Source organism: Corythoichthys intestinalis, chromosome 8 (genome assembly GCF_030265065.1).
Source record: "Corythoichthys intestinalis isolate RoL2023-P3 chromosome 8, ASM3026506v1, whole genome shotgun sequence".
Classification (NCBI taxonomy): domain Eukaryota; kingdom Metazoa; phylum Chordata; class Actinopteri; order Syngnathiformes; family Syngnathidae; genus Corythoichthys; species Corythoichthys intestinalis.
Window position 1 is genome coordinate 47,783,210 of NC_080402.1, and position 27,317 is coordinate 47,810,526.

Genomic DNA, 27,317 nt, shown 5'->3' on the forward strand with positions numbered 1-27,317 from the left:
TGTATAAGCAGAAGTCACAACCTTACAAACTCACAACGACGTCAAAAGAGGCCCAAAGCCTCAATGTTAACTGTGGCAATAGGTGTCAAATACACAGGAATGTGTAACATTTTACTGAAACATTTTTCTAATAGAAATAAAAAATATTGGTATATATTGGCATATAGGTCGTTGTTCTGCCTTTGGCAATATGTGTTAAAGTGTATTATTTACCATTATATTGATGCATGCATGCCTTTTAGTTTTTATGGTGCTTTCACGCTCAAGTGAGGGCGCCCCTGCGCTTCCTCACGCGAAGAATAACGCGCTCACATGAAGGAGAGCGCGCATACACGCGAAAAAGAAGTGCAGCTATAAAGCATCCAAGCGAGTGAGCGAGTTAGTGAGAGAGGGAAAAACTGCTACGAGCCTTCGTTCTTTGTTAATGTTTGTAAAATATCTACAGAGGCAACGCCTGTATGTATCATCTTTTGTGTTGTCGTTGTTGTGTTTCCACTCGCGATCGGACACTTAAATCTAGTTGTGTAGTGGTTTGAACGATGTGCTAATGCTAGCGAACGCATGCTAACCGTTTCTGTTGTTACTGTATTAGCAGCTAATTATCGCCGATTCACGTTGATGCGAACCTATTTGTTATTGGGGACGAAATTCATTTGTTTCATTTCTGTTTTTAGTTTCACTCTTCAAGTGATGGTTGAATAAAGTCAGCAAATTATACCAAGATCTTCTGCATCGTCATTTGGGAGTTAAGCTAGCTGTATAGCCAGGACTGAGCCTTAGCGTCTCGGTTAGTGCAGTATAGTCGTATTCCCTCCCGATGCAGTTATCTCAACCTTGCAATGACTGCAAGTCGCTTTGTTGTAATATTTCCTCGTGAAGTGAAGACACACTTTCGAACGTTTGAACCTAGGTGCTGTCATTGTTTTGTTTACGGCTGCAATGCTCGTGCTAAACCATCGTAACCTTTCATTTTCACTCTCTTTCCTGTTGAAGTGTAAACTTTGGAGCGAATGGTACTTGGCGCCATGCTAGTTTGATGGCTTTTTCATTGTGATGTCGAGGCCTCGAAACACTAGGAACCGGTTCGGAATTGGAATCGGATTTCGATTCCCATCCCTAAGTGGGAGTATGTCATACTCTCATGTGATACATTAAAACTGTTTAGACCAATCGGACACTCAGATTTCTATTCTGTCAAGCAGCTGAACAGAACAGGTTTAATGGGGGAAAAAAAAAAAAAAAAAACGGGCTTGTGATAGTACATCAGGACATGTTTGGGTCTCTTTAAAAGGCAACAGTGATATTTTTGACTGCAATAAAGTGGTTAATTTTACTGATGATAGTAACACCTCTAACACTGCTCATCAAATGATTAAAACGAAAGGTCATTATATTATTAAGACTTGTTTGCTGAAGTATCGCCGATGGCCAATTATAGTGAAGCTGTTTCCTGTATTTATATTTGATCATACAAATCAGGGCAAAGATTAATCACATGCTTCATACGAATGAAAAATTGGCTGTCTTCGAACAGACTGATTCAACTAGCTTGAATGGAAAACAACCTTATGTGTACCTTCAGTGCAACTTATCTTGCAAGTTTGATGAAAATCAAAGATGATAAAAATGTATTAAATGGTGGAAAGAGCTTTTTAGTTTGTGTATTTTAAATTGACTCTTTTAATCTAATAGGGCAATATGAACATTTATTTTGGCTACTGCTTTTGGGAATGTGATATTTTTATGTCACTGAGTACTATGTGCAAGTAACATCTCAAGGGTAATTAAAGCTTTGATTTATAATTAATGGCAGAACTTTCAATAGAGCTCTTGTATTGGATCTCACTGCATTGATCACCAGCCAACCAATTAAAATATGACTTATTTCCTCATGCAGGTAGAAAAAATACGAGAACCCTTCACTTTGTAATTGGACTTTCATGGAGAAAATGCTGTGGACGATATATCTAATTAGTGCCAACAGCGGATAAACGCGGCGAAGCAGTTCAAGGCTTCACGTTGACACCATACAAGTTTCCACTGAAACTCTCTCTCTCTCAGAAATGTTCTTAATTAGGACAAATAAATGTACGGCGGAGCACCAATGCTAAGCTTTTTTCTTTTTTTGTTTTTTCATGCACTCACCATATGTCTAGAGATCAAAGGCTGAGTCTGGTGATGCGTTACCCACGTTCTGCTTCAAACGTTTACTTGTGACTTTTTAAAGTTTAATTGTTCGCTGTGAAGAGACCTGATGAAATCAGCAGATGCAAAAGGATTCCTTTCCGGCCATACATAGTCATTAGCGGTTTAGTGTTAAAGTGGTAAACAAGAAGCTGATTAGAATATGAATATGGAAAGACGAGGTACTGATTTCGTCATTGTTCTTTGGGTCTGTGTCTTCTGAATGCCAAAATCTGCATTTAAATTGAAGTGAGCTCATCTGCATATGGCATGCGTTTCATCAATTAAACCCTGATGTCTGTTTTTAGCTTCTCCACCTCAACGCGCTGAATGACAGCTCTGCCCTTTGATAGACTTGATGATGACTGATTGATTGTGAAATATTATAGATTAGGCTACTTTGCTGTCATCCTCCACCCAAACACAAAATAAACTTCTTATCCTTAACAATTTGGCATCATCCATCTGTTTTACACAGGCACCAATAGACGTCCTGTGTCTTTTGAATCATGTCTTCTTGGAACTTTTTTGTGGTTCTACTCATTATATACCAGCCTACCATATTTCATGCTAATAAGTAGAAGTGGCAAAGATATGAGACGTTTCGCAATGCAAGGCTCAAAATAATCAATACCTCACGATATTGCGATATAACGATTATCGATACATTGGTCAGAAAATCAATCTGGTATACAACTATTAAAACAAAAAACAAGGTATTTCAAAATGGAAAACAAATACTGTTTATTGCAGTGTTTTTCAACCTTTCCTGAGTCCCGGCAAGTGTTTACATAGGAAAAAGTGTCGAGGCACACCACAAACCAAAAATTTTCCAAAATTGCTTCCTGTACAGTATACTTAATGATCCAATAATTTCTCAATATTTATTCTAACTCAGTGTGACTTGAGCCTGTTTAGATGAACACAAAGCCGATATCCTGGCTGGAATTGAAGATGCACACAAAGCTCTTCTTCAACAGCTCTTTCTCTCTTTTTATTTTATTTTATTTTATCACACTTAGGCTTGAAAAGCTCAGACTTATCAGACAGGGGGATTTTAGCAATATCAGGACCGAGCATCTCGCTGACAATTAATACGCAGGCAGGTCATATTAATTTCTCTGCCACAGTGTGGGACTTTTTGAATTTAGCAACAAGTTCAGCAACAAGGTAACTTTTCATTTACCTCTGTAGTTTTTCTCCAAAAAAGTTGCCTGTTTCTCTGTGTTTTCCCAAAGGCGAACAAAATAGTCCATCGACTTGTTTTGAAACGACGTGTGTTTCGTTTGGAGATGACGTTTAAGCTTGTTTGGCACCAAGGCGCTGCTGGATAGCTGCTCGTGTGGCATTCAAGAACTGCTCTGATTTCTTGCCATCGGCCACTTTGCTGTCCTCGACAATGTGTTGGAATTAAACAGAGGGAGGATGCTGTCCTCGACAATGTGTTGGATTTAAACAGAGGGAGGATTGAAGGTCTCCACACGTGGATAAAATGGAACACTTTCATGTATATCGACACTTGACGAGTCTAATTCAATGACGTACAGTAGAGTGCTGGAGTCCGCATTGTCGCGGACAGCAAGGTGGCTAGAAATCCGAGCAGTTCATAAACGCGACACAAGAAATACCTCCCTCATTTGCACACAAAAAAAGCGATATCGGATCATTTCTCGCGGCACACCTGACAATCTCTCACGGCACACCGGTTGAAAAACACTGGTTTATTGGGCCCATTATGAAACAGTTCAATTTCTCTGTGCTATGTTGCAATAAAATATAAATCTACTGCAAAGCATTTACCTGCACATACAGAGGGAACAAACCACAAAACAAAATAACTTATACAGGTTCAAGTCCAAAAATCTAAATAACATTTCTTCAGAAAGTGTTCTTCAAAAATTGCATCTAGAAACAGATTGTAGAGCATATTTCTTAGCCTTATGTTATACTGAACATATAATAAAACAAAACAAGTTTAATTTTAATATGAAAAATAGCTTCAGATATTTGCTCACTAGCTCAGGGTACTACCACTGCAAGGTGCTGTGCATATTTATTAGTGGTGTCAACAATAATCGATGGGGCGATGCATCCCGATGCGGGGCATGGACGATTTGATTCGATGCGGGCAACAAGCCGAATCGATTCAGCGCATTTTAAAATATATAAGTACGTTAAAAAATCTTCCCTGCGCAATTCCGGTGATGCAATGGATTTGGTTTCCCCATTTGTATTATTATTGTTATGTTTCATTTTTTACACACTGCATAACTCTGGTCAAGTTTCCCACCAACCTCATAGAAGCCAAAATGTCTCCAGATGTCAGCTTTCAATGTCTTAGGTGCATCAAGAATCTTTCTTGCTCCCTCTTTCTCTGCTTCAGCCATTGTTATGTTATGTCCTATGTCTTAGAGGTTAGATCTTGTGCCCGAGTTCGGGTTCGGGCCCAAAATGTTAAGCATTCACGTTCGGGTCGGGTCGGGCCGCCCCGCGCTGGACTAATAAATTATTTAAAAAAAAATTTTTTTAAATGGGATAAAACCGAGAGCAGGCTCTCTGTATTGTGCATTTGCTTGTGCACTCACATGAAGCAGTGGCGCCGCCCGCTTTTTCTTCTTCTCCTCCGCTGTGGCGCTTGCGATTCGTTATGAAAGACACTTTTATTTATGCACACAAAGGCAACACAAATGTGATCATTTTGAATCCTCTCCTCTGTGTGTCTGCAAACTCGTTTTTTTTTTTTTTTAATTTAAATTTTTTTTTTTATATTAAACTTTCCCAGCGTTATTTCGTTGTGTAAATGATTTTATAATGATCACAAAAATATGTAGACTATTTAAACATTAAGAAAACGTGCGTTTTTTTTCTGCCAACTGAGAATTCGTAACGAAAGACACTTTTTTATGCACATAAAGGCAACACAAATGTGATCCTTTTGAATCCTCTCCTCTGTGTGTCTGCAAACTCGTTTTTTTTTTTTTTTTTCTTTTTAATATATTAAACTTTCCCAGCACAGCGTTATTTTGTTGTGCAAATGCTTCTATAATGATCACAAAAATATGTAGACTATTTAAACATTAAGAAACATGCGTTTTTTTCTGCCATCTCGAAGAAATGAAAATAAATTGCTGCTGCTGCGTTTTTTGTTTTTTTTTCGCGTCACTCCAAGCCGGGTCGGGCTTCAATACCAGCGGGCCGTGTCGGGTCGGGCTGGATTTTTTAGGCCCCATCTAACCTCTACTATCTCTCTGCTCTCTCAATTGCAAAAAAAAAGATATTTCTTCATGTTGAAACAGATTGTTATGGCTGCTAAAATGCTGCTGCACTTCATTTTAATTGATTATTTTTTATTGTTATGTGGTAGTTACTGATTGCATTTCTAAGTTGGTTGCACATATATAGTGGGGTAGGCCAACATTTTACTTTTGTTCTACACTGCAATTTAGTTGGATGTTTTGTTTGCAACTGAACTGATCCCTGGATTGATATTGCGATAAAGATGCTGCTGCACTACAATATTTTCTTCGTCGCTTTCTTTAATATTTACTTGAATATTTTTATCGATGGGTTGTTGTGACTAAAATACAGTGACTGTTATTACTGATTTTGCACAGGAGTTCAGATGTTGCACTGTGTGAAAGGCTGCTACTGTGTGTAAAAAAAAAAAGAGAAAGCCCTGGTCTCATTCAAAGCACCAATTAACCCTTTAAGGTCTGGGCCTATTTTGTCTGATTTTGCATGCCTTTGAAGTTGCCTTTATATTTCAAAGAAAGAATTGTTTACGATGGCCTGGTTTGGTCCCTTTTTTTGTGACACCTTGAACTTCATGTCCAAACTGTTGTTTCCTTCACTGACCAATTATAAATCATCATTTTGGGCCCAAAAAGACCAAAAATTCCAAAATCGTTTTGTCAAAATTTTTAATATTGATGTCCAATTGACAACCAAACATGCGTAACGAACCGTTTTGAAACTTTGTAATATTTATTCAACATGTTAGGATGAACATTCAACCAAAAAAAATTTAGAATAAATAGTCTTATATTTGACAATTCAACATAAACAACAGGTATAGCCATAGGCGTTTTTTGCCTTTATACATGCTCTAGTCAAAACAGGTTATATACAGCAGACCGAACAGTGAAAAAATATATACCATCTAACACAAAAAGTGTTTAGAGGCCATCTCTTTATGAGTTTAGGTATTGCGGCCCATCACCTGATGAAAACTATGTACACGCAATCAAGCTTCTTGAACACACATTTATATAGACAAATTGAGAAGACTGATTGTGGGGGAAAAAAATATATATATATATATAACATTGGGAAAAAAAGTATTTTCAAAAATATTTACAATAAACAAGTAAAAAAATTATCAGGCATGCCACTCCGAAAAGCAGTTTCGTCCTGGAATTAGACACAGGGCGACATCACACAGCCCACACTTTCATGGGGTGTCGGTCCTCTTTCCACCCTTCCGCCCTTCCATTTTCATTTCACTTTACTTTCATTGTCACTATAAATGTACATGAAAAAAGTCAGTATTTATGAAAATAATAAAGTATAAAATAAAAATATATACAGCAATAAATAATAATGGAAATCTATATGTATGACAATAGAAAGAATACCATAGCTGAATATGTGCTACATCCCTAATCTTCATATAGAAGAAGAACACCACAATTATAAATTCCTGCCTTGGATACACACAGTGCACGTACGACTTTGATCTGATATGCACATTTTATTATTATATACACAAACACACACTTATATTGCATCAAAAATTAACTTTGTCTTGCAATATCAAAAGAAACTTTCAAAAGAAACTTCAGCATAAAAAAAAAAATAAAGTGAGTTGGCTTACCTCTGCTCATCGATGGCGTCACCCACGTGTTCAAATCCGTCACTATTTTCACTCGAGGACTCTTCCGAAGAAGACGATGATGACGAATTTGGACCATCCTCTTCCTCAAGTTGATCAAAAAGCACAATTGCTTGCGCTAAATTTAGCTTTCCGTTCATTCTCAAAGTCGCTGCTCGAGCCACACGGCCGTCGCTCGCCACCTCGCTGCTTCAGAACACTCCTCCCTCTCGTTCGGTGGAACCTCGCACGGCAGTTATATTTATTTAAAAAACGCATTTTGTGCTTTCACTGTGACTTCGAAAGGGTTCGTTTGATTTGTGTTTTTTTCATGGAGCTTCCGTTTTGAAAAAGGACAAGAAATGATGGAAATATAGACATAAACAAATGATCCATGCAGCGTTTTAATGTTTTTTTGAGAGGACAATAAAACTATAAAACTTAAATGACAATATCTCACGTTTTAGTTGGTCGATTGACTTCAAATAATAACGAGAGTAAACCGCAACTTCCGCACTTTAAAACGAGACCAACCAACGGCATGTGGGTGACGTAATTAAAACGTGAGGGCGCTTCAAAGACGACGTGCGCTGAGGACGCGCCGGCGCGTCCTTCGACTCTCAAGGGTTAAATGCTGTGATCTGTTTTTTTTTTTTTTAATTATTTTAAATATATATCTAAAAGTATTTTCATTTGACTTCAACCAGGAGTGACACAAGAGCCAATAAAAAGTTGTTTAATGTGTGACCGCTTGTGTTGCCTCATGATTCACGAAAAATATGCTTCGCTTTAGAATTTTAATGCATCCCAGGCTTTAAGGCATCGCGATGCATTGCCGAATCGAACCGAATCGAATCGTGACCCTCCGAATCGAATCAAATTTAATTGAATCGAATCGTGGCCCTCCGAATCGTAATCGAATCGAATCGTGAGGGCAGTACCGATGCACACCTCTAATATTTATTGTGTTTCCAGTGTACCTTATTTGTGTTGGACAGTTTGCAACGTCCTGGTCCACTTTAGTTCTTTCTTTATTTATTTAAAATCCAAAGTGAGAACAAAGACGACACATGTGATTTGTAGGCTGCCAGTGCGTCTTTTAACTTATGTTTCTCACTTTTTCCTCCAGCATTCTCTCACAACTATTGTTATTCAAAGTTGTATATCTTCTTCTTGAGACAACTTTCACCGCCACTTAGAGCACCCATCGCGGACTACCTGGGAATTGATCAAAAAACAAACATGAATTAACAGTTTACAGCCCCCAAAGTATTGCCACCATACGTCAAATAATAGTTTCGACACTTGGCGGGAGCATATTGATAACCCATTTTATTTATTTATTCATTCCAAATGTGCGGAAACTAAGGCTATGTTTACAGCACAAAGATCTTACGCAATAACGCAGAAGTGGGATTTTGCCATTAGTTTAATTCCGCGTTTGCACAACCATTATGGTTGGGAAAAGTTGCGTGCACACAGAAGCTCAAAAAAGCATGAAACCTCGAATTTGCCGATGTAGTATTGATTCCCAATATGTAGGTGGCAGTATGAGAATGCATTACTTCCTTGTCCGAACACTTTCCCTTCTGCTGTTTCCTCTTTTCATCCTGGTCAAAAAACAAAATTGAAAAGCGCATCAGGCTGTAATTAAAGTAGATAATAGTTGACTACATTACTGAATAATATTTGAACGCAGTTGGGCCGTGTACACTGCAAATTTATAACTTCATAATCAGATTATTTTTCTTAAATCGAGTCAAATCATTTTCTCCATCTCGTTTTGAATGTTACAGACTACTTAACAGATTAATGTGTCAGATTATTCCACTTATTTTAAGTAAATATTTCTATTTGTCCTCATTAAGCCCATAAATCTAAAAGTTGGTCATATTTCATCAAAATCAAGAAACAATTGCTTTCAAATAATGTTTTGAACGATTTATTCTTCATTTAAGAACATTTGACGTTTCAAAGTTTTTTTTAAAGTGTTAATTTTATTTTCAGCTTGGTATTTTTCTTTCAAGAAATCTGAGTAAAATATACTTGAAGCACTGGCAGATAATTTCACTTATTTCTAGTAGATTTACACTGGAAACAAGGGAATTCAACTAGTTTTAAGGAGGTGACTTTTTGCAGTGTACAAGGTTGCTTCTTGAAGACATGTTTTCATGCACTGTCGGGATGTCTGCATGTACTGACATCATCAGTATCTTCACCCTGTTCACTGACAAATATATTGGAGCATTATCGTCACCTAATGTTCGTTGTCACCCAAAAATCAGTTTTGCATTGTCAACTATTTAGATGGTGACGACGGGGAAAGGAAATTTGTGAGTTTTCAGCAGCTCAAGACGCTGTCGCCGTGTAAACAATAGGACTTTCTGGAAAACTTTTTGCATTGTCACCTCCGTTGCCGTGTTTGCGTAGATGGCCCCTGAGTTAACTCATTGGCTGTCTTCAAAGGGGATGAGCATTCACAGCCAATCCTCACACTTTATATGAATTGGTTTGGTTGTCTTTTGTTGTCTAAGGCAAATTGAAAATTAACCTGCATTCAGTGGTTGAATTTTCATTAAATGAGAAAAATGAAATTACAGTGGTACCTCTACATGCAAAGTTAATTCGTTCCAGGACCTTGTTTGCAAGTCTAAATGGCCGTATTTAGAGCAGGATTTTCCCACAAGAGTACATTATAATTGCATTAATTCGTTCCACAACCCGAAAACCTACACTAAATCCTTAATACATACTGCTGGTACTATTGCTAATAGCAATTACACAGAGCAGAACAAATACATTAGGAATACAAATCGGAATAATAATATAATAGTAATAATAATACCTGTAATAATGTAACGAATCGGGTTCTAATGTGGCAGATGTATTTTTGCGTGGTGTACCTGAACGCACCGTGTGGTTGACGTGTCAGTGAGTGAGGACTTTTCACAGTACTTTCACTTTACATGTTCAGCTTCGACGGACATAAGCATGTCGTGTTGTACAAGTTCTGAAATAAATGATCAAAAACCTAAGGAAGCTGGCGATCTCTTTGGCATTGTTACAGTAATAATAATTGTCACCTTAACGTACCTCGACATACGATCGCGTGACGACGCGATCGTATGTCGAGGTACCACTGTATTTGATATCAAGCCTTGACTTACCGGTACTGTCTAGTTAGACATTGCTTAAATTTGGTAGCTGTCTGACAAAATCTCTACAAGGACTTTCTTCAAAGGGCCTCTGGAAATGGCCAAAACGAGTCTAAAATAGTGGCTTCAAACAAACGTTCTGTAGCTTCTCTAAGCACATGACATGATTCGCTGTAACAGCTTGATAGTCTTTTTTTTTTTTTTTTTTTTTTTTCTTTCATGGTTTTGCCTTCAAAGGACATTGTCTTCCACCTTTTCCTGTGGTGGTGGAATGAGGGCTAGTGGGGGTAGTGCCATTAGCATTCAGACGGCACGCGCCTCCTCGCTTGGATGAGGTCACTAATAAGCCCCGCCCAGCATCTCAAGCCAGCAAGTATTGATTTCCTTTAATTGGATAGACAAATGAAAAGAGCGGATGAATGCCAAAATGTTCCTCCCAAAGCAGAGCCTTTGTTTTTAAATGTAGCCAGTTTCCAAAGCTGCTGTCTATTTGCGGATATTTTTTCAAATGGATTAAGAAATGAAATGTTTATTTTGAATGTGAAAAAATGCCAAATTAACAATGACAAAAGAAACAAACATTTACAAATTCAGCGAAACAAAAAAAAATGTTCAACGTCCACATATTTAAACTATCATCATTTCTACACATTCGCCGGATTTGAATAGAAATACCCTGAAGTTATATTTAAAAGTCTGCAATTCAGTTATGTCTTGTTTATGTTATTACAAATATGTTGTGGTGGGGTTTCAAGCCAAAAACATGAAAATTGTGATGTCGCAACATTTATTGGCCTGACTGTAATTAAATGGTGCCAACCAATAATTTGACAAATGAATACTTTTTATTCATTAGAGCAGAAAAAGTAAGTATTAAACGGCACACACCCAGTCCTAGCTTGCTGCCTATACCATACACTCAGCAAACTTCTATAGTAGTAGCTGCTAATTCTATCTGCAAAGTCAACAAGTTTATGGGTTGCCTTGGTACATTCATGCAGAACAACCACCTTCAAAAAAGTGAAAAATTCCATTTTTTTAAAAAAATAGGCACCATGTAAGGGGCTCCTGTCATAGTCGTTATACTCTTCAACTTGACGCGAAGACTGCTGCATTCAAACAAGCATGTTGTTTTCATAAAGGTCAGAAATTGTTTAGCGCACTAGACACAGGCACGGGTGATGACTGGAAATGCAAACGGGTGTTGATAAGGTCACAATTTAAATAGAACTGATTTAAAGAAAACCAGCGGCGACCTTTCCTTCACATCTCTGGGACTGCTCTCTCAGCACGTGACACAAGTCAAAATGCTGTTTAGAAGGCCTGTTGCCTACTGCTTACATGCTGACTTGAGTTGCTGATTGCAGCTAATAGATCAATAAACAATACACATACAGTGGGGCAAATAAGTATTTAGTCAACCACTAATTGTGCAAGTTCTCCCACTTGAAAATATTAGAGGGGCCTGTAATTGTCAACATGGGTAAACCTCAACCATGAGAGACAGAATGTGGAAGAAAAACCTAGAAAATCACATTGTTTTATTTTTAAATAATTTATTTGCAAATCGTGGTGGAAATAAGTATTTGGTCAATACCAGAAGTTCATCTCAATACTTTGTTATGTACCCTTTGTTGGCAATAACGGAGGCTAAACGTTTTCTGTAACTCTTTTCAAGCTTTTCACACACTGTTGCTGGTATTTTGGCCCATTCCTCCATGCAGATCTCCTCTAGAGCAGTGATGTTTTGGGGCCGTTGTTGGGCAACACGAACTTTCAACTCTCTCCTCACCCCGTGGCGTCAAAATGATAACAAGAATGGGGAGCAAAAATCCCAGAACCACACGGGGGGACCGAGTGAATGACCTACAGAGAGGTGGGACCACAGTAACACAATGCGCCGCCAGGGACTCAAATCCTGCACTGCCAGTCTTGTCCCCCTGCTGAAGAAAGTACATGTCCAGGCCCGTCTGCGGTTCGCGAGGGAGCATTTGGAGGATCCAGAAGAGGACTGGGAGAATGTGTTATGGTTAGATGAAACCAAAATAGAACTTTTTGGTAGAAACACAGGTTCGGAGGAAAACGTATACTGAATTGCACCATACCCACTGTGAAGCATGGGGGTGGAAACATCATACTTTGGGCTGTTTTTCTGCAAAGGGACCAGGACGACTGATCTGTGTAAAGGAAAGAATGAATGGGGCCATGTATCGAGAGATTTTGAGTGAAAATCTTCCATCAGCAAGGGCATTGAAGATGAGACGTGGCTGGATCTTTCAGCATGACATTGATCCCAAACACACAGCAAGGGCAACAAAGGTGTGGCTTCGTAAGAAGCATTTCATGGTCCTGGAGTGGCCTAGCCAGTCTCCAGGTCTCAACCCCATAGAAAATCTGCGGAGGGAGTTGAAAGTCCGTGTTGCCTAATGACCCAAAACCCCAAAACATCACTGCTCTAGAGGAGATCTGCATGGAGGAATGGGCCAAAATACCAGCAACAGTGTGTGAAAAGCTTGAAAAGAGTTACAGAAAACGTTTGGCCTCCGTTACTGCCAACAAAGGGTACATAACAAAGTATTGAGATGAACTTCTGGTATTGACCAAATACTTATTTTCCACCATGATTTGCAAATAAATTCTTTAAAAATCAAACAATGTGATTTTCTGTTTTTTTTTTCACATTCTGTCTCTCGAGGTTGAGGTTTAACAATGTTGGCAATTACAGCCCTCTCTAATATTTTAAAGTGGGAGAACTTGCACAATTAGTGGTTGACTAAGTACTTATTTGGCCCACTTTACTATCGATGTAGAAAAAAATAACATAGTCCTTGTGGTGTTAGATAATGTTCCTAAACAGCTCTTGAACGCTTCTTGCATGCAGCGACAGTGCGGAGTCCGCAGTCACTATCACTAGACGAACACTACAGGTGTTCTGCAATTCCTTCTATGCGGTGAGACATCCAACACATGCACACATCGGTTAAAAGCGGCGAGTACTTACTATTTGTGTTTTTATTGAGTATTTTATTACCTTTCCATAGCTCCAAAATACTTTTTGCATGTGTTTCCCTCTCATACTTTTAAGCATTGTGTTTTCTTGTAGCTTTAAAGCAGATTGTTGATCTGTTGACTACATTATTCACGTAGCGTATTTAAACCACCCTTATTTGATATTCTTCGTTTAAGTATTTTCATAAGGCATCTTTGGTACGTTCTGCTAGTATGCAACCAAAAAAAAAAAAAAAAAGCTGAAAGCGCACGATAGTACTTTAGGTGTCAAATTTGCCTCATGTAGACGTAGGGCTGGGCGATATGGCCTTAAACATGTATCACGATAAATTGAGCAGATTTATCTCGATAACGATAAATGACGATAAATTCGCCCAAGCGTACTGTTATATAATTTGAAAATCTGAATCAATGCATGAAATACTGATTAACTGTTTCTTGTTGATTTATTTACCAGCATTCAATTTCATATACTGTATTTAACAATTGTACATGCAGTCTAAACATTAAGTTTATAAAAATGTAATGTAAGCAATAAGAATTCAAGTATGAACATTTATAACAGCGTGTATGACTTGAACAATGTACATTATCAAAATCAATATGCCTGTGCAAACATGTCATTGTAACACAAATGACTTGCAGCTTGAACAGTACACTTCAAAAAGACAACTTGTTAATGGCTGCTGTGACATAATTATTAAATACAAGTGTTTACATTATGGTTTCAGGGTCCCCCCCAGTGCATTTTTTAATAAATGCACGCACAAATGAAACCCCAAACAAACAGAGAGAGAGACACACACACATTAAAGCTATATTGATCTTCTTCAAATGAAACGCTTAAGATTTTATGATAGCAATAATGACACAGAAATAAGCACATACAGAAAAATAGCTGGGGCCATTTCTCGGTCATTATAAGTTTCGCCGTTGGATTGTACTTTAAGCTGAATGCTTTACCATCACAAAAGCTATCAGAGGAATCACACACAGACAGATACAAAATAATGCCACATAGTAATTGCTAGATGCAGTCCGTGCCCAATCCACTCATTAAGTTCAGCCGTTTCGACAAGTTAGAGCCGCTATCCGACTACATCACGTTCATTTGTAGCGTTAGCCGCTAGCTAGCGTTAGCCTGGCTACCAGTAGAAAGCACTGAAAGCACCATCTCCGGAAATTGTGAGAACAGCAGGGAGGACAGCGGGTGAAAGCCCGTCCGGATGCCACCAAGAGTCTACTAAATGTCGGTTAAAGTTTGGTGAACCTCCCTTAAGCCACACTCCATCACGTTTTGCTTGTAGCGTTAGCTGCTAGCGTTAGCTTACTGGGCTTTTGTTTGATTGGCTCCTTGATGATCACGTGACTCCCTACGTAAGCCCATTGACGGTTTCTTAAAGGGGAATGAACATAGACGGACAACACAGAATCAAAGCGGGATGAAAAGACTATATTTTCTTGTTTTATTAATTTACCGAATTTACCGACATGGTCAAAATTACGTCGGTCATCGTTAAGAATTTCGGTGACGGTAAATTTTCGGTTTACCGCCCTGCTCTATGTAGACGTTTTGCCGGTGTAGCATATTTTGGCAGAACACGGGCTTTGTCCTTCTCTCATCTCGTCTCATCCCGTCTTTCCTGTTCATTTTACTTTCGCTGCTCGTTTTGTGAATTTTTGAGAGTGCTCTCATGCGCAGTAATGTTCGTCTCGCGTACATATTGAAAGGGCAGAACAGATGACACGTTTATGTCGCTTGAGTCATACTCTGGAAGGCCAGCAGCCCTCAGTGACGTCACTGTCCTGCAACGTCAACAACAAGGGTAACCTACTAGTTAATTTTACAAATTGTATAAAAACGAAAACTTTAAGAGGGGTTTTCATATCAAATTATTTTAACTTATACTAACAATGATCTTTTGAGAACTGCAAGTCTTTCAATCCGTGGTTCCCGTGGTTAAAAAGGTGGAAAGGTGCAATAAAAGTGTAACTCCATTAACCATTTAACCAATCAGAGGACGGGGTGAATACTAGTATGGGAGACAGCAGGCAGGAGAGAGGGGCGTGGCTGCACCTAATCCAAAATAGCCCAGCTCTAAATTCATTTTTAATATCGGCCAGTCGGATTAAAAAAAGGGCTGTTACCGATACACGTCAAATTTCCAAATATCGGCGCCAATAATCGGCCCAGCCGATAATCGGTCCTTCTCGAGGTTTTAATATTTGAAAGTACTACCTAGAGATATTATTCAAGTCTAAAAATCATACAATTACTTCTTATTTACCTTCTTTGTTTTAATGTTTAGTTTTTGTCATTGTCGTAATGTTTAGGTAACGTTAAGATATTTCTGTAAGTTGCCAGCATGCTGCTGGACTCCCCGAGCAACCCTCCTCCCTGATTTCCTTCCTTCCTTGACGAGATGTTTTAATTACTCCATCCTTCGTTTCCCTCATCACTTTCTCTTCCACTCCGTCGCCCCGAGCTGCTCCGTCTAATTAATCCACGCAGATTTTTACACACACAGACTCAAAGCACACCATCTTGAAAATTTTCCAAGGAGACTGTAGCAACCTCAAGAAGTTCTGTATTTTCAAGTTTATTATGTTTGTCTAGATCAGAGGTGGGCAAATCGGTTCTCAAGGGCCGCAGTGGGTCCTGGTCTTTGTTCCAACTGATCCAGCACAGACTGTTAAACCAATGAGGTTTCAGCAGAAACAAGAAGCATCTGACTATAATCAACTTATTGCACTTGTAAAACACCAGATTGGTGAAAAGGTGTCCTCCTAATGGGTTGAAACAAAAACCTGCACCTACTGCAGCCCTTTGTGGAAAAGTTAGCCCACATCTGTCTAGATAGATAGACAGACAGACAGATAGGTATGCATATATCCAGTATATACTGCATACAGTATATACACGTGTGCATATAAATTTACAGAATAATATAATAGTGTTGCTATTGATTTTGCTCCTATTTTTAGTTAACTGGATCGAAAGATTTAAAATGTCTGTATAACCGATACGCTATTTCAAACAAACATTGGTTTTGTCTCAATGTACAAATCTGAGGAAGGGTACCAAAAATGTATTGTACATATAGCAAATGTGTCTTGCACAAGTAAAGGGAAATGAACCATGAATTAATACAAAAACAAGTCTTTATATAGTATCCGTGTGTGTGTGTTGCAGGGACTCTCAGGAAGCATGGAGCTAATGGAGACGCCTTTTTCCATGACACTGGGCGATCTGGTGGATCTGCACCTCCACCACCAGAACAGCATCCCCGTGTTCACCTCAGCCCTCACCATTGATCTTTTTGGACGCCAGACCACCATCACCTAATAAGTTTTTGTATAGCTTTTCTAGTATTTTTTAATTTATGCATTTCTGTTGTTGTTTTTGTTTTCAATTCAAAATTGTTATTACTTCAAGGTCAACTTTAGAGGTAAACACCCTTCACCTTTGTGGCTTTTTTCAGGGTATGAAGCAAGTTGCTGTAATGAATTAAGCATCATGAATTACCAAATACATTACAGCTTATATTTTTTTAAAATCAATTTTTAAGCTAGTATTTGTGTTTTTAATCATTTCACATTTTTGGCAATATTTTTAGTGTTCCTTAAAGGTGGCCTACCATTGGGGCCTACTACACGAATATGTTACTGACTGGATCGAATTTGAATATTTAGGAAATATGGCTCAGCTGTGAATCAGCAACCCACTTTTAGAAAACCAGAAAATGGTACTATTTATGATGCCAATATTCACAAAAAGGGCCTGAGCACAGTAAAATTCTGATTCCAAAATGCTTTGGGATTTCACCGAAAATAAGTTAAAAATAGTGATGCACCGATACTAGTACTGTGGTACCTCTACATAGGAATTTAATTAGTTCCAGGACCTGGTTTGTATGTCAAAATTGTTATATGTCGATCGAGATTTTCCTATAAGAATACATTATAATTCGATTAATTTGTTCCAATGCCCAAAAACCTACGCTAAATCCTTAATAAATATTGCAGGTACAATTACTAATAGCAATTCAGAGTTGTTTTTGGCAGCCCTTTTAATTTTCATCTTAGTCTTAGCCTTTTGGACGATAATACTTATTTGTCTTTGTAATATTTGAATCATCTCAAAATGTGTTTGTCTTCGTCTAATTTTTGTTGAGGAAAACTCAAGACCAACTTCGTCTAGTTTTAGTCGATGCTCACTAAAAACATTTTCGTCTGTAAAATTAAGAATTTTTACTCGATCGATAGTTTTCCAACTATTTTGAATGAACATTGACAGACGAGCACATATTGTAGCATCGCCATCTTTGTGATGATAATACACACTCAGGAGGGAAGCAGTACATTATTTTCCATTAATTATAGATGCCACAAAGTGTATGTTAAAAAGTTGTCCGAGACTTCAAGAGGACGCTAGCCGTTAGCATTTGCCTAATGCGAACACGAATGCTATGCTAACGCTACGAGTTGCATTTAGTGTGTGATGATCACTCAACCTTGGAGGTGGGGCTCGAAGGCGAGCGTCTGGTGGCCGGGCCTGTATCCATGGGGCCTGGCTGGGCACAGCTCGAAAAGGTAACGTGGGACCCCCTATCCATGGGCTTACCACCTGTGGGAGGGGCCAAAGAAGTCGGGTGCGTAGGGAGTTGGGTAGCATCCAAAGGCAGGGCCTTGGTGGTCCGAGCCCCAGGTACAGAAACTACCTCCCCATGAAATGCTGGAGAGACTATTGCTAGGTTCATTTTGCGGGTCTTAATGCTTGAATCCGATTTTTTTCGTGTTTTTTAGACTCCAGTGAGGCAGTCGGTTGACGGTCTAAACGGGACAAGTCGCATAGAAGTGGACCATTTCAAATCCGATGTGGGTCACTTTCGTATGTTGTTTAAATCTGTTTTGGGCCTGATTTTTCCAGAATGTTGTCATGGTCTAAACTGTCAAGTCTCCCAAATCGGAATTCATGCAACAATTACATCAGCAAAGAGCGAGAACAGCAAGCAAGACGACAGCGATGTAGCTGTTCATTAGCGGTAGCACCTACCTTGAACTCAGCTTTGACTACGCAGGAGGCGGGCTTGACCAAGTCATAAAAAAAATCAATGAAGAAAAGAATGAGCCTGACAATGCTCGGTTTCTTTCTTTACGCCAAATGAGCAATATTTCAGTATTGTTTACATGGCCAAGTCTGGGCAAACCCATGCACACACATAAGGCTTATGTGTGTGCGCCATACGCACAGTGCGTATTTATTTGTTTTCATGCTTCTGCGCATGCAGGTCAGTTTGCGTAGCGTGTGTCGGACTGCGAATTAGTGCACATGTATAATACAGTGGCACCTCTACATATGAAGTTAATTCGTTCCAGGACCTTGTTTGTAAGTCGAAATGACCGTATGTCGAGCAGGATTTTCCCGTAAGAATACATTGTAATTCCATTAATTTGTTCCACAGCCCAAAAACCTACACTAAATCCTTAATAAATACTGCTGGTACTATTACAAATGGCAATTACACATAGTAAAATACATAAATTATTAATAAAAACTGGAATAATGAAATAATAATTCCTGTAATAATGTAACTAATTGAGTTCTAATGTGATAAGACATTTTTTGCTGTATCTAAATGCACCGCGTGGCTGACGTGACGGTGAGTTAGAGTGCAGTTCTATTTTACTTCCTCGTTTAATTTTTTGTTGTCGCCGTCATATGGAGCAGACAGCAGGCATTTTCTGTTGCAAAAGTTCTGAAATTAATCACGGGAAAGCGCTGCTGTCGATTGGGTTGAACTGGGGCTTCTTCCCCAGCGGCTTTCAGGCTGGCTCCCCACCGCGGCCGGTATTCTCACCTTCATTGCACCTCTGGGTTTCGTCGCTGGGAGGACCCTCCGGGTAAGTGTGACCTTTTTCTCTTGACCACCTGCACTAACCTTCTTGGAACCTGTGTTGATTTCTCTCACAAGAAATCCGTCATGTTGTCGTATTTCGAGCATGTCGTCGGAAGTAGAAACAAATGGCGAGTCAAATTTTACGTCAGATGTCGAAAAGGCCGTGTGTCGATAAGCTCGTACCACTGTACTTGAATGAGCTCAATGGACAAAGGCAGCCTGAAAGGGCATGCCAAAAAAACAAATATGACAAAAAAATGGAATTGTGTATTAAGACCTGCAGTATGAACCTAGTGGCTGGGGAGAGGGAAATCTGGCTTCACTGCTGAAGCTGCTACGACCCGAGCCCGGATTAAGCGGTAGATAATGAATGGATGGATGGTCAGTCAGCGGCGTCAGCACAGACCTTTATAGGCGAAAGCAACATTGCATATTTTCTGTGGCCAATAAAACAAATCTTACCGTGTGTGCAAGCCTGCATGGACACTGGAGATGACACACTGGTGAGTCGGGAAGGAGGGGGGGGCACACAGGGAACATGCTGCTACGATGCAGGCTAACTACATATGAAATGTCACACCTTTTGAACATGTGACGTCTCATCAGACGAAAACTGGCATTGGTCCCGTTATGTTTTAGTCTCCCAAGACACGTTTTTTGCCTGTTATCGTCTTGTCATCGTCATGAAAAAAGTGTTAGTTGACGAAATATTTCGTTATCGTCATCGTTTACGAAAACAACACAGTAACAATTACCCATAGCAAAAAAGAAATATAAATACAAATCGGAATAAATTTAATACAGGTAATAATAATTATAAATGAATGTAACGAATCAGGTTCTCATGTGGCAGTTGTGTTTTGCATGCTGTTGCTGAACGCACTATGTTACTGACGAGAGTGAAAGAGGTGTGGAATAGTGGTTTTTACTTTCTCTTTTCGTGGTTCTGTTGTTGTTGTCGGGGGTGAGCCGCATTGTCTAGCCAATTCACTCACGCTCATATTTTTCTTTCATTTCCCTCTTAATTTCAATGGTAAGCGTCACCGTTTTCCTTTTTTGACGAACTGCAATAACCTTATTGGGACCCACGTTGGTTTCTCTAACAAGAAAATTCGCCGGTCTTGATGAATGAACTAATAAAATTGCGAGTCTTGCGACTGACATAAATCCTATTTTGAGCATGTCAAATGTCGAATCAAATTCTACGCCGGCTGTCGAAAGGATCGTATGTCGATGCGATCGTATGTTGTCGAGGTATCACCGTATCAGTATTGGTACCAATACGACACTAAAATGACATCGGTATCATAAGAAGAACTGACGCACCAATGCTGCGCAATATACACTCTTCAAGATCTACCAAAGATGGTAACCAGCTACACACACTACAATTTAAAAAAGGAGCACTTTTCCCCATTTCCAAAATGATGATGGACGTCCAATCCATTTGAATTGGGAGGGAAGCAGGGAATGAAATGTTGCCTTTTTTTTTCTTTAATTTTCTTAAAACATTTTTTTTAAATTAAGGTTTAAAAAATCTTTCACTCGGGTTTAGTAGATGCTAAAATATGTATGATGCAAATTGGCAACAACAGGCATTTATGGTAAAAAAAGAAAAAAGTATTGAGGCTGTTATGATCTGAAATGTCACTAATTCATGACAGGAGGCCTCTGGGGTTTCGTGTTCTGTATTTTTCTCCCTAAATAGTAATTTTTCGCTGCAGCAAGTTGGACGCTAACGTGTATAAAAATTTGACTGCTATATACATTTTCATTTGTTTCATAAATGTTGACCTACAAATAGAGGATAGTTTTTTATTGGCTCACTTTTTACGGCTCACCAAGAGACTGTTTAAGCTGTGAAGGTCATGGCTGGCATTCGCCGGTCCTATGAAATTAATGTACCACACAGGCGTTTTTTCTGATTGCATCATATGCAATAATCAATAAACTATGAGCGCGTGACGTGAAAGAAATGGAGCAATTACGAGACCAAATATTTCACTGACATCGTGTAACCACAATGGCACTGACCCCGCTGAAGTTGTCAGTCACACTCCAGTCACCGAGGTTGAATTTTAGGAGCTTTTGGTAACAAGGTCATGAGACTTGAGAAATGCTGCCTTGTAAAATGGATAGGCATTTTATTTATTTGTGATAGAGTGTGTCACCAAGTGATCAAGCAGTGAACGAGAGCAAAACAAGTAAGACGTCAAAAAAGAGGCACACAACTCAGACAATATTGTCTAATGTTTGATGTCACTTCCTCATTAGTTCTAATGTATTTTAGAGCACTGCTACAAAAAAATAACATTTTGAATTTTACCTCATAAATGATAACTGTGTTCCTCTACATAACCATGGCTTGAGGAAATGTTAAGGACTAGGGATGTCCCGATCCGATCACACCATTTTTCAGAGGATCGGAATCGGGTGAGAAGGATCGGTTTTTAATTTTAAAAATATATGTTTTTTTGCTACATGCCCATAGAGCCTCTCATCCTCCCTCCTGGGGCTTTTCTTGGTCACCAACCTCTACGATCAAAAGGCACATATGTGTTAATTATCGTTAAGTGTGCTGTGGTAGTGTGAGTGAATTTGAGTGGACTCACTCAATGAAGCATTTAATAAAGACATTTTTCTACATTAAACATTATTAGTTCTGGAATTGTGGGTTCAATCCCGGCTCCGGAAAAATGTAGGTGCACCCACATTTTGTGCTGCTGTACCGTAAGAAAAAGAAGCACCAGTGCAGCGAAAGCCCCTTTCACATACAGTAAAACACAGTTTAAAAAATCGCAGGATTTAAACGGGAAGGCATTGTATGTGAAAGCAATTTCGCGGGTCGACTGACACGGAGATTACGCGGACATTTAACTGGTCGCATTTTAGTATAATGTCCGGGACTTTCCCAGGACGAGGCGTATTTGAAAGCAAGCATCAAATTTCCGGGTCACAGCACGATGGCTGTATATGGACGTAATATCATTGCGGGCCGATCGTCACTTCTTCTTTCTTCGCAGACGAAAAGCGGTAAACAAACAATGCAAACAAACATTGCAATTATCAACAAAACAAGCTGGAAGTAGCTAAATTAAACTGAAAACGAATAACGAATAACTGATAACGAAATTAAATTGCTACTGGATCGTAGTGTTGAGGAAGAGAGTCCATTGTCCATCTTTGGAAATGTGTGGTTAATTTTGTTGCTGATGTTAGGGTCCGCAACTGCGGAAAAAAGGTTGTACCTTAAAGAAAAATCAACGTAGAAATTTGTTCAAGGGTTTATTAAATACAAACAAAAATGCACACGATCGCGGAAAAGGGGGAATAACACAATGGGTCCGTGACAGTAGGTCGACGGGGATCAATAATACTAATTGTAATAATTTCAAAACAAGGGCGGCAGAAAAACAAACTAGCAAATGCACGAAATCCGAGAGTACACTGTGCCGAATGGTGACCAGCAAGTTAATATCTCAAAATCCTTCTCTTGGATAGCCTGGGCTTAAAGTGCGTAAATGGTGTTACTCGTTTATTTCTTATTTCAATTGGTATTTCATGCTCCTGAATGAAAAGGACCACTTGGATGTGTGTGGAAGCGATTTATTCCATTTTTGAATCCCGCGCCATTAAAATTGGTGACTTCCGGCTCCAGTCTCGGGTTTAGGAGGAATACGAATGTGACATCACCCGGGTCAGCATCTCACAACAGACCATTGCTTTATAGCATTAAATTAATTTGTTTATTTTTCGCATCACGCCAGCCAAACAGCTGCAGGGTTTTGTAGCTGCACTAGGGAGAGGCATGTGAGTCGTTTTGGGTTTCAAAAAGTTCCCGTTCACCCTGAGATCGGCCAAAACAAGTGTGCAACAACTGTAGGAGCATTGGACTTACGAGGAAGTGAGTAAACATGTTATGCATGTGACGTGTTATGCATTATGTCAAAAACTGCAATCATCGTACACGTTTTAATGCTGCTTGTCCACCGAGAATGCCACTCGGCCGACGACCGGCGGCTCCCCCCCCCCGCGGGGAGAGCGCTATACTCACCTTATTGCCCTCTTCCTGTGCCCGGTGTTCTGTCAAATTTTCCACCCCATCAGAAATTTCAACTTTTTGTTAAAAATGGCTGGGAATACAGTGTTTGATCATGGACGGATATGTAGAAAAGTTCTCAGACACAACATGCCTTGTTAGCTGTACACAACAACTGCACATCGCACTCTCTGTTTACGTTTTCGCCATGTTTTTAAGCATTAATTTACGCCACATTCGTGTTGACCATCTGGCATCTACACACTCCTCCAACGTCGGCCGGTTTGTCCGGCGGTCATTCTCCAGCTGCTTCCCAGGCAAACGAACTCTCCTGCTTTTAGCAGGGTAGCAACAAGCTGTAAGTTGCTCGCCACCGGGACACAACCCCGCCACCGTGTGACATGATCCGGGGCAGTTTTGTGTGATTTTTCGCTTCGAAAGCGAAAATAACACTTTGAGACGTCACTCTGTTTGGGTTAGCATGTCGGCTAGCTGTCACACCACCTGGTTTGTTTATACTCTCCGAAGCCAGGGCAGGGAAATGTCAAAAGCCGACTAACTCCAGTGGCATGAAATATCGTTCAGGAGGTGCCAAGTCGACAGTTTTGACTATTATGTAGTAATTTTGCCATGTCCTACTGAATAAATGCATTTTAATATTTCATATCCCATTTAGAACAAGACTGTTATTTAATAATGTCATTTAATTAGCAATTGGGGAAAAATACTTGGCTAAAAGGAATATCCTGTAAAAATATTGTTGTAGATAGATTGAAACAATGACATTTTGCTGCTCTCTTCATCGCGTTTTCCTGGTTCTGAATAATTCCCCTCAATGGCGACGACGTCATCCTCCATTTTGGGATGCTAGAGCGGTATAAAGGTAGGCGGGGCTAAACGGCAGATTAAAAGACTAATTTCTCGTCATCTGCGCTTCGCCAAATTGTTGTATGTCGTCGAATCGTCTCAAAATATGATTCTCATTCACATAATAAAGCTATTTAAGACTTTTTTTATCCTGTCATACGCACTTTAAATACAGTCTTGGTGAGCTTGAATTGGCTGCAGGTGCGACCTTGGGAACACTCCCACAACCGGCTCTGTAACAAAATACAATCTGACCAACATTGTGACAGTTGATGCTGACCAAAAATGACGTAATGTCTGGGTTATAGAATCGTACCAGCAGCCGTCCCCGCATAGAGAGCGCCAGTGGGCAATACGGGACAAGTCTGTGAAAGTGCCCAACCCGCATCATCCCTGGGATATAGCTACATGCGTGAAAGCAATGATGCGAGTAAATCCCACGCCACTTTACATGGGAATTTACCGGGATACGTTTGTGAAAGGGGCTTAATTCAAAAAGTAAGTGTGGAGCCTTGGCAATATATTTGGCAATGTTAATTTTTCCCAATATCATTCAGGACTAATTTGTATATACTGCATATATACTGTATATTTTTTTAACATTTTACGGGCTAAAAAGTAACAAAATAATGCAGAAATACAATGGCATTGCCAAAAGATACAAAAATATATCCATTTTATACTCTGCAACACTCCCAAGAAAAGCAGAAGAGGAACTAATGTAAAAAGTACAGTCCTGTAACATATTTGGAACTTTTGTTCCAAAAAAAAAAAAAAAATTCAGTATCTACTCAGATGACTCGGACTCGGGTGCAAAAATATGTGATCGGGACATCCCTCATGCCATCTGGGATTGCCCCCCCAAAAAATTCCCAGCTTGAAGGAGCACACTAACGGTGTTGGCATACATTTCTTCATAATAGTTTTTTTTTCTCTTGAAAACTACACTTTAAAAAAATATTTGTAATCTGTACTTCTACCCAAGTAAGTCAATATTCGAAAAACACGAAGTTCAGCCATCTAAAGACTATTTACCACGACTCACCCAAACAGAACATGTGAAATGACATGACCTGTTACTCGCAAATGTGAATCTAACTGCTCACCGACGAAACCTTAATCATTACTTTGGCCAAGTGGCATGAGCCAGCACTCAAGCTTCGTAAGACTAAGCCCTCAGTCTGTGCAATTCGGCAATTCGTTGAAAGTGGTGTGTCGATAAAAAAATATATAGGAGTTAACATTACAAACTCAAAACTATTTTGTGTAAATGTTTTTGTTTCAAGGATCACTAGAAATCACTAAACTAATATTTACTGCAGTTGTATGACCACATTTTTTTTTTTTTAATAACTGCATCACATCTGTGTGGCATGGAGTCAATAAATTTATGGGATCATCCAGCTGTTATTCCACTCTAAGACATTTTAGTTTATTTTAGTTGGTTTGCGACAAAGACTGCATGTTTAATAGTATGTTTAGGGTCATTGTCTTTTGAAACACCCATTTCAAGGGCATTTCCTTGTCAGTATTTGATATGTTCAGTATTTTGCATCTTTATTGATTTTGTGAAATTGCTGAGAACTTTATTGCCAATTTTGTTAAAGGTATTTATGCTAATATTGTCTTAAAACTAATACAGTTTACAGTTCATTTTGTCTCAATATCTCAAATGCAAATACTATAATAGCCAATGTTTTAGCACTTGAACATTGATTTAGTTTTAAACGCACATGAGGTCTTGATTGAGGTGTGCATCTTTTTTTCATTTCATCAGCTTGCCCCAAAACAATTTGTGTGCTTGCTGATAGCTCATGAATATCCATGAGCTATCATAAAATTGCTGAGTTTTCAGATCAGGCTGCTTGGATTGTGGTCGCACCTGCATACATACACACAAGCCCTTGTTGCGCAGTAAACAGTTTCAGAGGTCTTTTTCTAAAACAGCATAATTCATAGCCAATAAAATTTTAAATGAAATTCAGGTCCATGCTTAATTCATCACAACCATTTAGGTTGTTTTTTATATCTTCTGCTTTTTCTAAAGGGGAGAGTTGAACTGGGACAATCAGTCACTTCTTCTTCCCCCTGAGTATTATTATTTTTTTTTTTTTTAATTTTCGAGAGAGGAGCTTGATGGTTTGAAGGAGGGTTGAGAGGAGGTCGCTTAGAACACCAACAATCTCCAACATACAAAAGATTCAATTAACCCGTTTCAAAGAAACTAAGTGATATACCTCCAGCAAAGACAAAATACAACAACTACTCCTTTGGCACCTTCCCTGCTTCTTCACAACTGAAGAGAGGTGGGTAAAGTAGCCAAAACGTTTACTCAAGTAAGAGTAGCGTTAGTCCAAAATAATATCTCAAAAGTAAAAGTTGTCATCCAAAAAATCTACTCAAGTACAAGTAAAAATTTGGTGAAAAGAAAACTGAAGTAATGAGTAACATTGTAACTGTTTACGATGTTAGATTTTTTAATTTATTTTTTTTAAACATTTTTTTTTTCTCAGCACAAAGTTATCTATATGAACTGTCATTATTGTACTATTACGTATTACATAACCACATTAGGCCAAAAAACAAAACCAAACAAAAAAAATCATTTAATTCTGACGTGAGAAAAAAAGTACAGAAATAAAGCATAATTTGTCAAATAGCATGAGTGCCCTCTAGTGAAGAAAACATAGTTACTATTATGAAATTAGTAAGATCATATCTCCGGTTTTCCGTGGTCAATCAGTGCCAAATTAAATCTGGGAGTGAGGTTGAAATCCGCGCTTTGGGATCATGTTGACTGCATCCCTCTATGTCAAATACTTATTTCCTATGGTGCTTTAAAGTATGCAGTTAGGAATCATAGTACAATTTGTCTCACAGTTTTGCTCAATTGCTTTGGTACGTTTCTCAGATCATAATTGAAATTCTCAAAAGTACTTGTTCAATCCTCACAACATGTCGCACAAATAGCAAAACAACATGGATTACCTGCAAAAGCCAGTTTTCTGTGCAAAATACTTCGTCTATCGCTCAAAATTTAATTTCTGTGTCAATGAACATGTCAGTGCCGTCAGAATGATAAGTCCTTGTTTCATTGTGTACAGTCAAGACAGTAAAATTGCTTTGTCATGCTTTCAATTTAACAGTTACTCTGGTGGACGGCTCTGATGTTGAAGATTGCGTATGTAAGTTTTGACGAAAGTTACACCTTTGTGTGTGGGAGATTACAAGACACTAGACAAGATTCAGTTGACACTTTTACTGTTTTTACAAATTTTCTATTACAATTCACC

At 38.9% G+C, this 27,317-nt stretch overlaps 1 protein-coding gene across 1 annotated transcript in view; it reads left to right on the forward strand.

Moving 5' to 3' along the window:
* The window catches only part of mad1l1 (mitotic arrest deficient 1 like 1), a 113,409-nt gene extending 87,173 nt beyond the window's left edge, over positions 1-26,236 (forward strand). Inside the window, exon 18 of the mRNA XM_057842981.1 lies at positions 16,412-26,236. Within this exon, the coding sequence (XP_057698964.1) occupies positions 16,412-16,564 (153 nt within the window). The 3' untranslated portion in view covers positions 16,565-26,236. The remainder of the gene's footprint in view (positions 1-16,411) is intronic.
* The last annotated feature ends 1,081 nt before the right edge of the window (positions 26,237-27,317 follow it).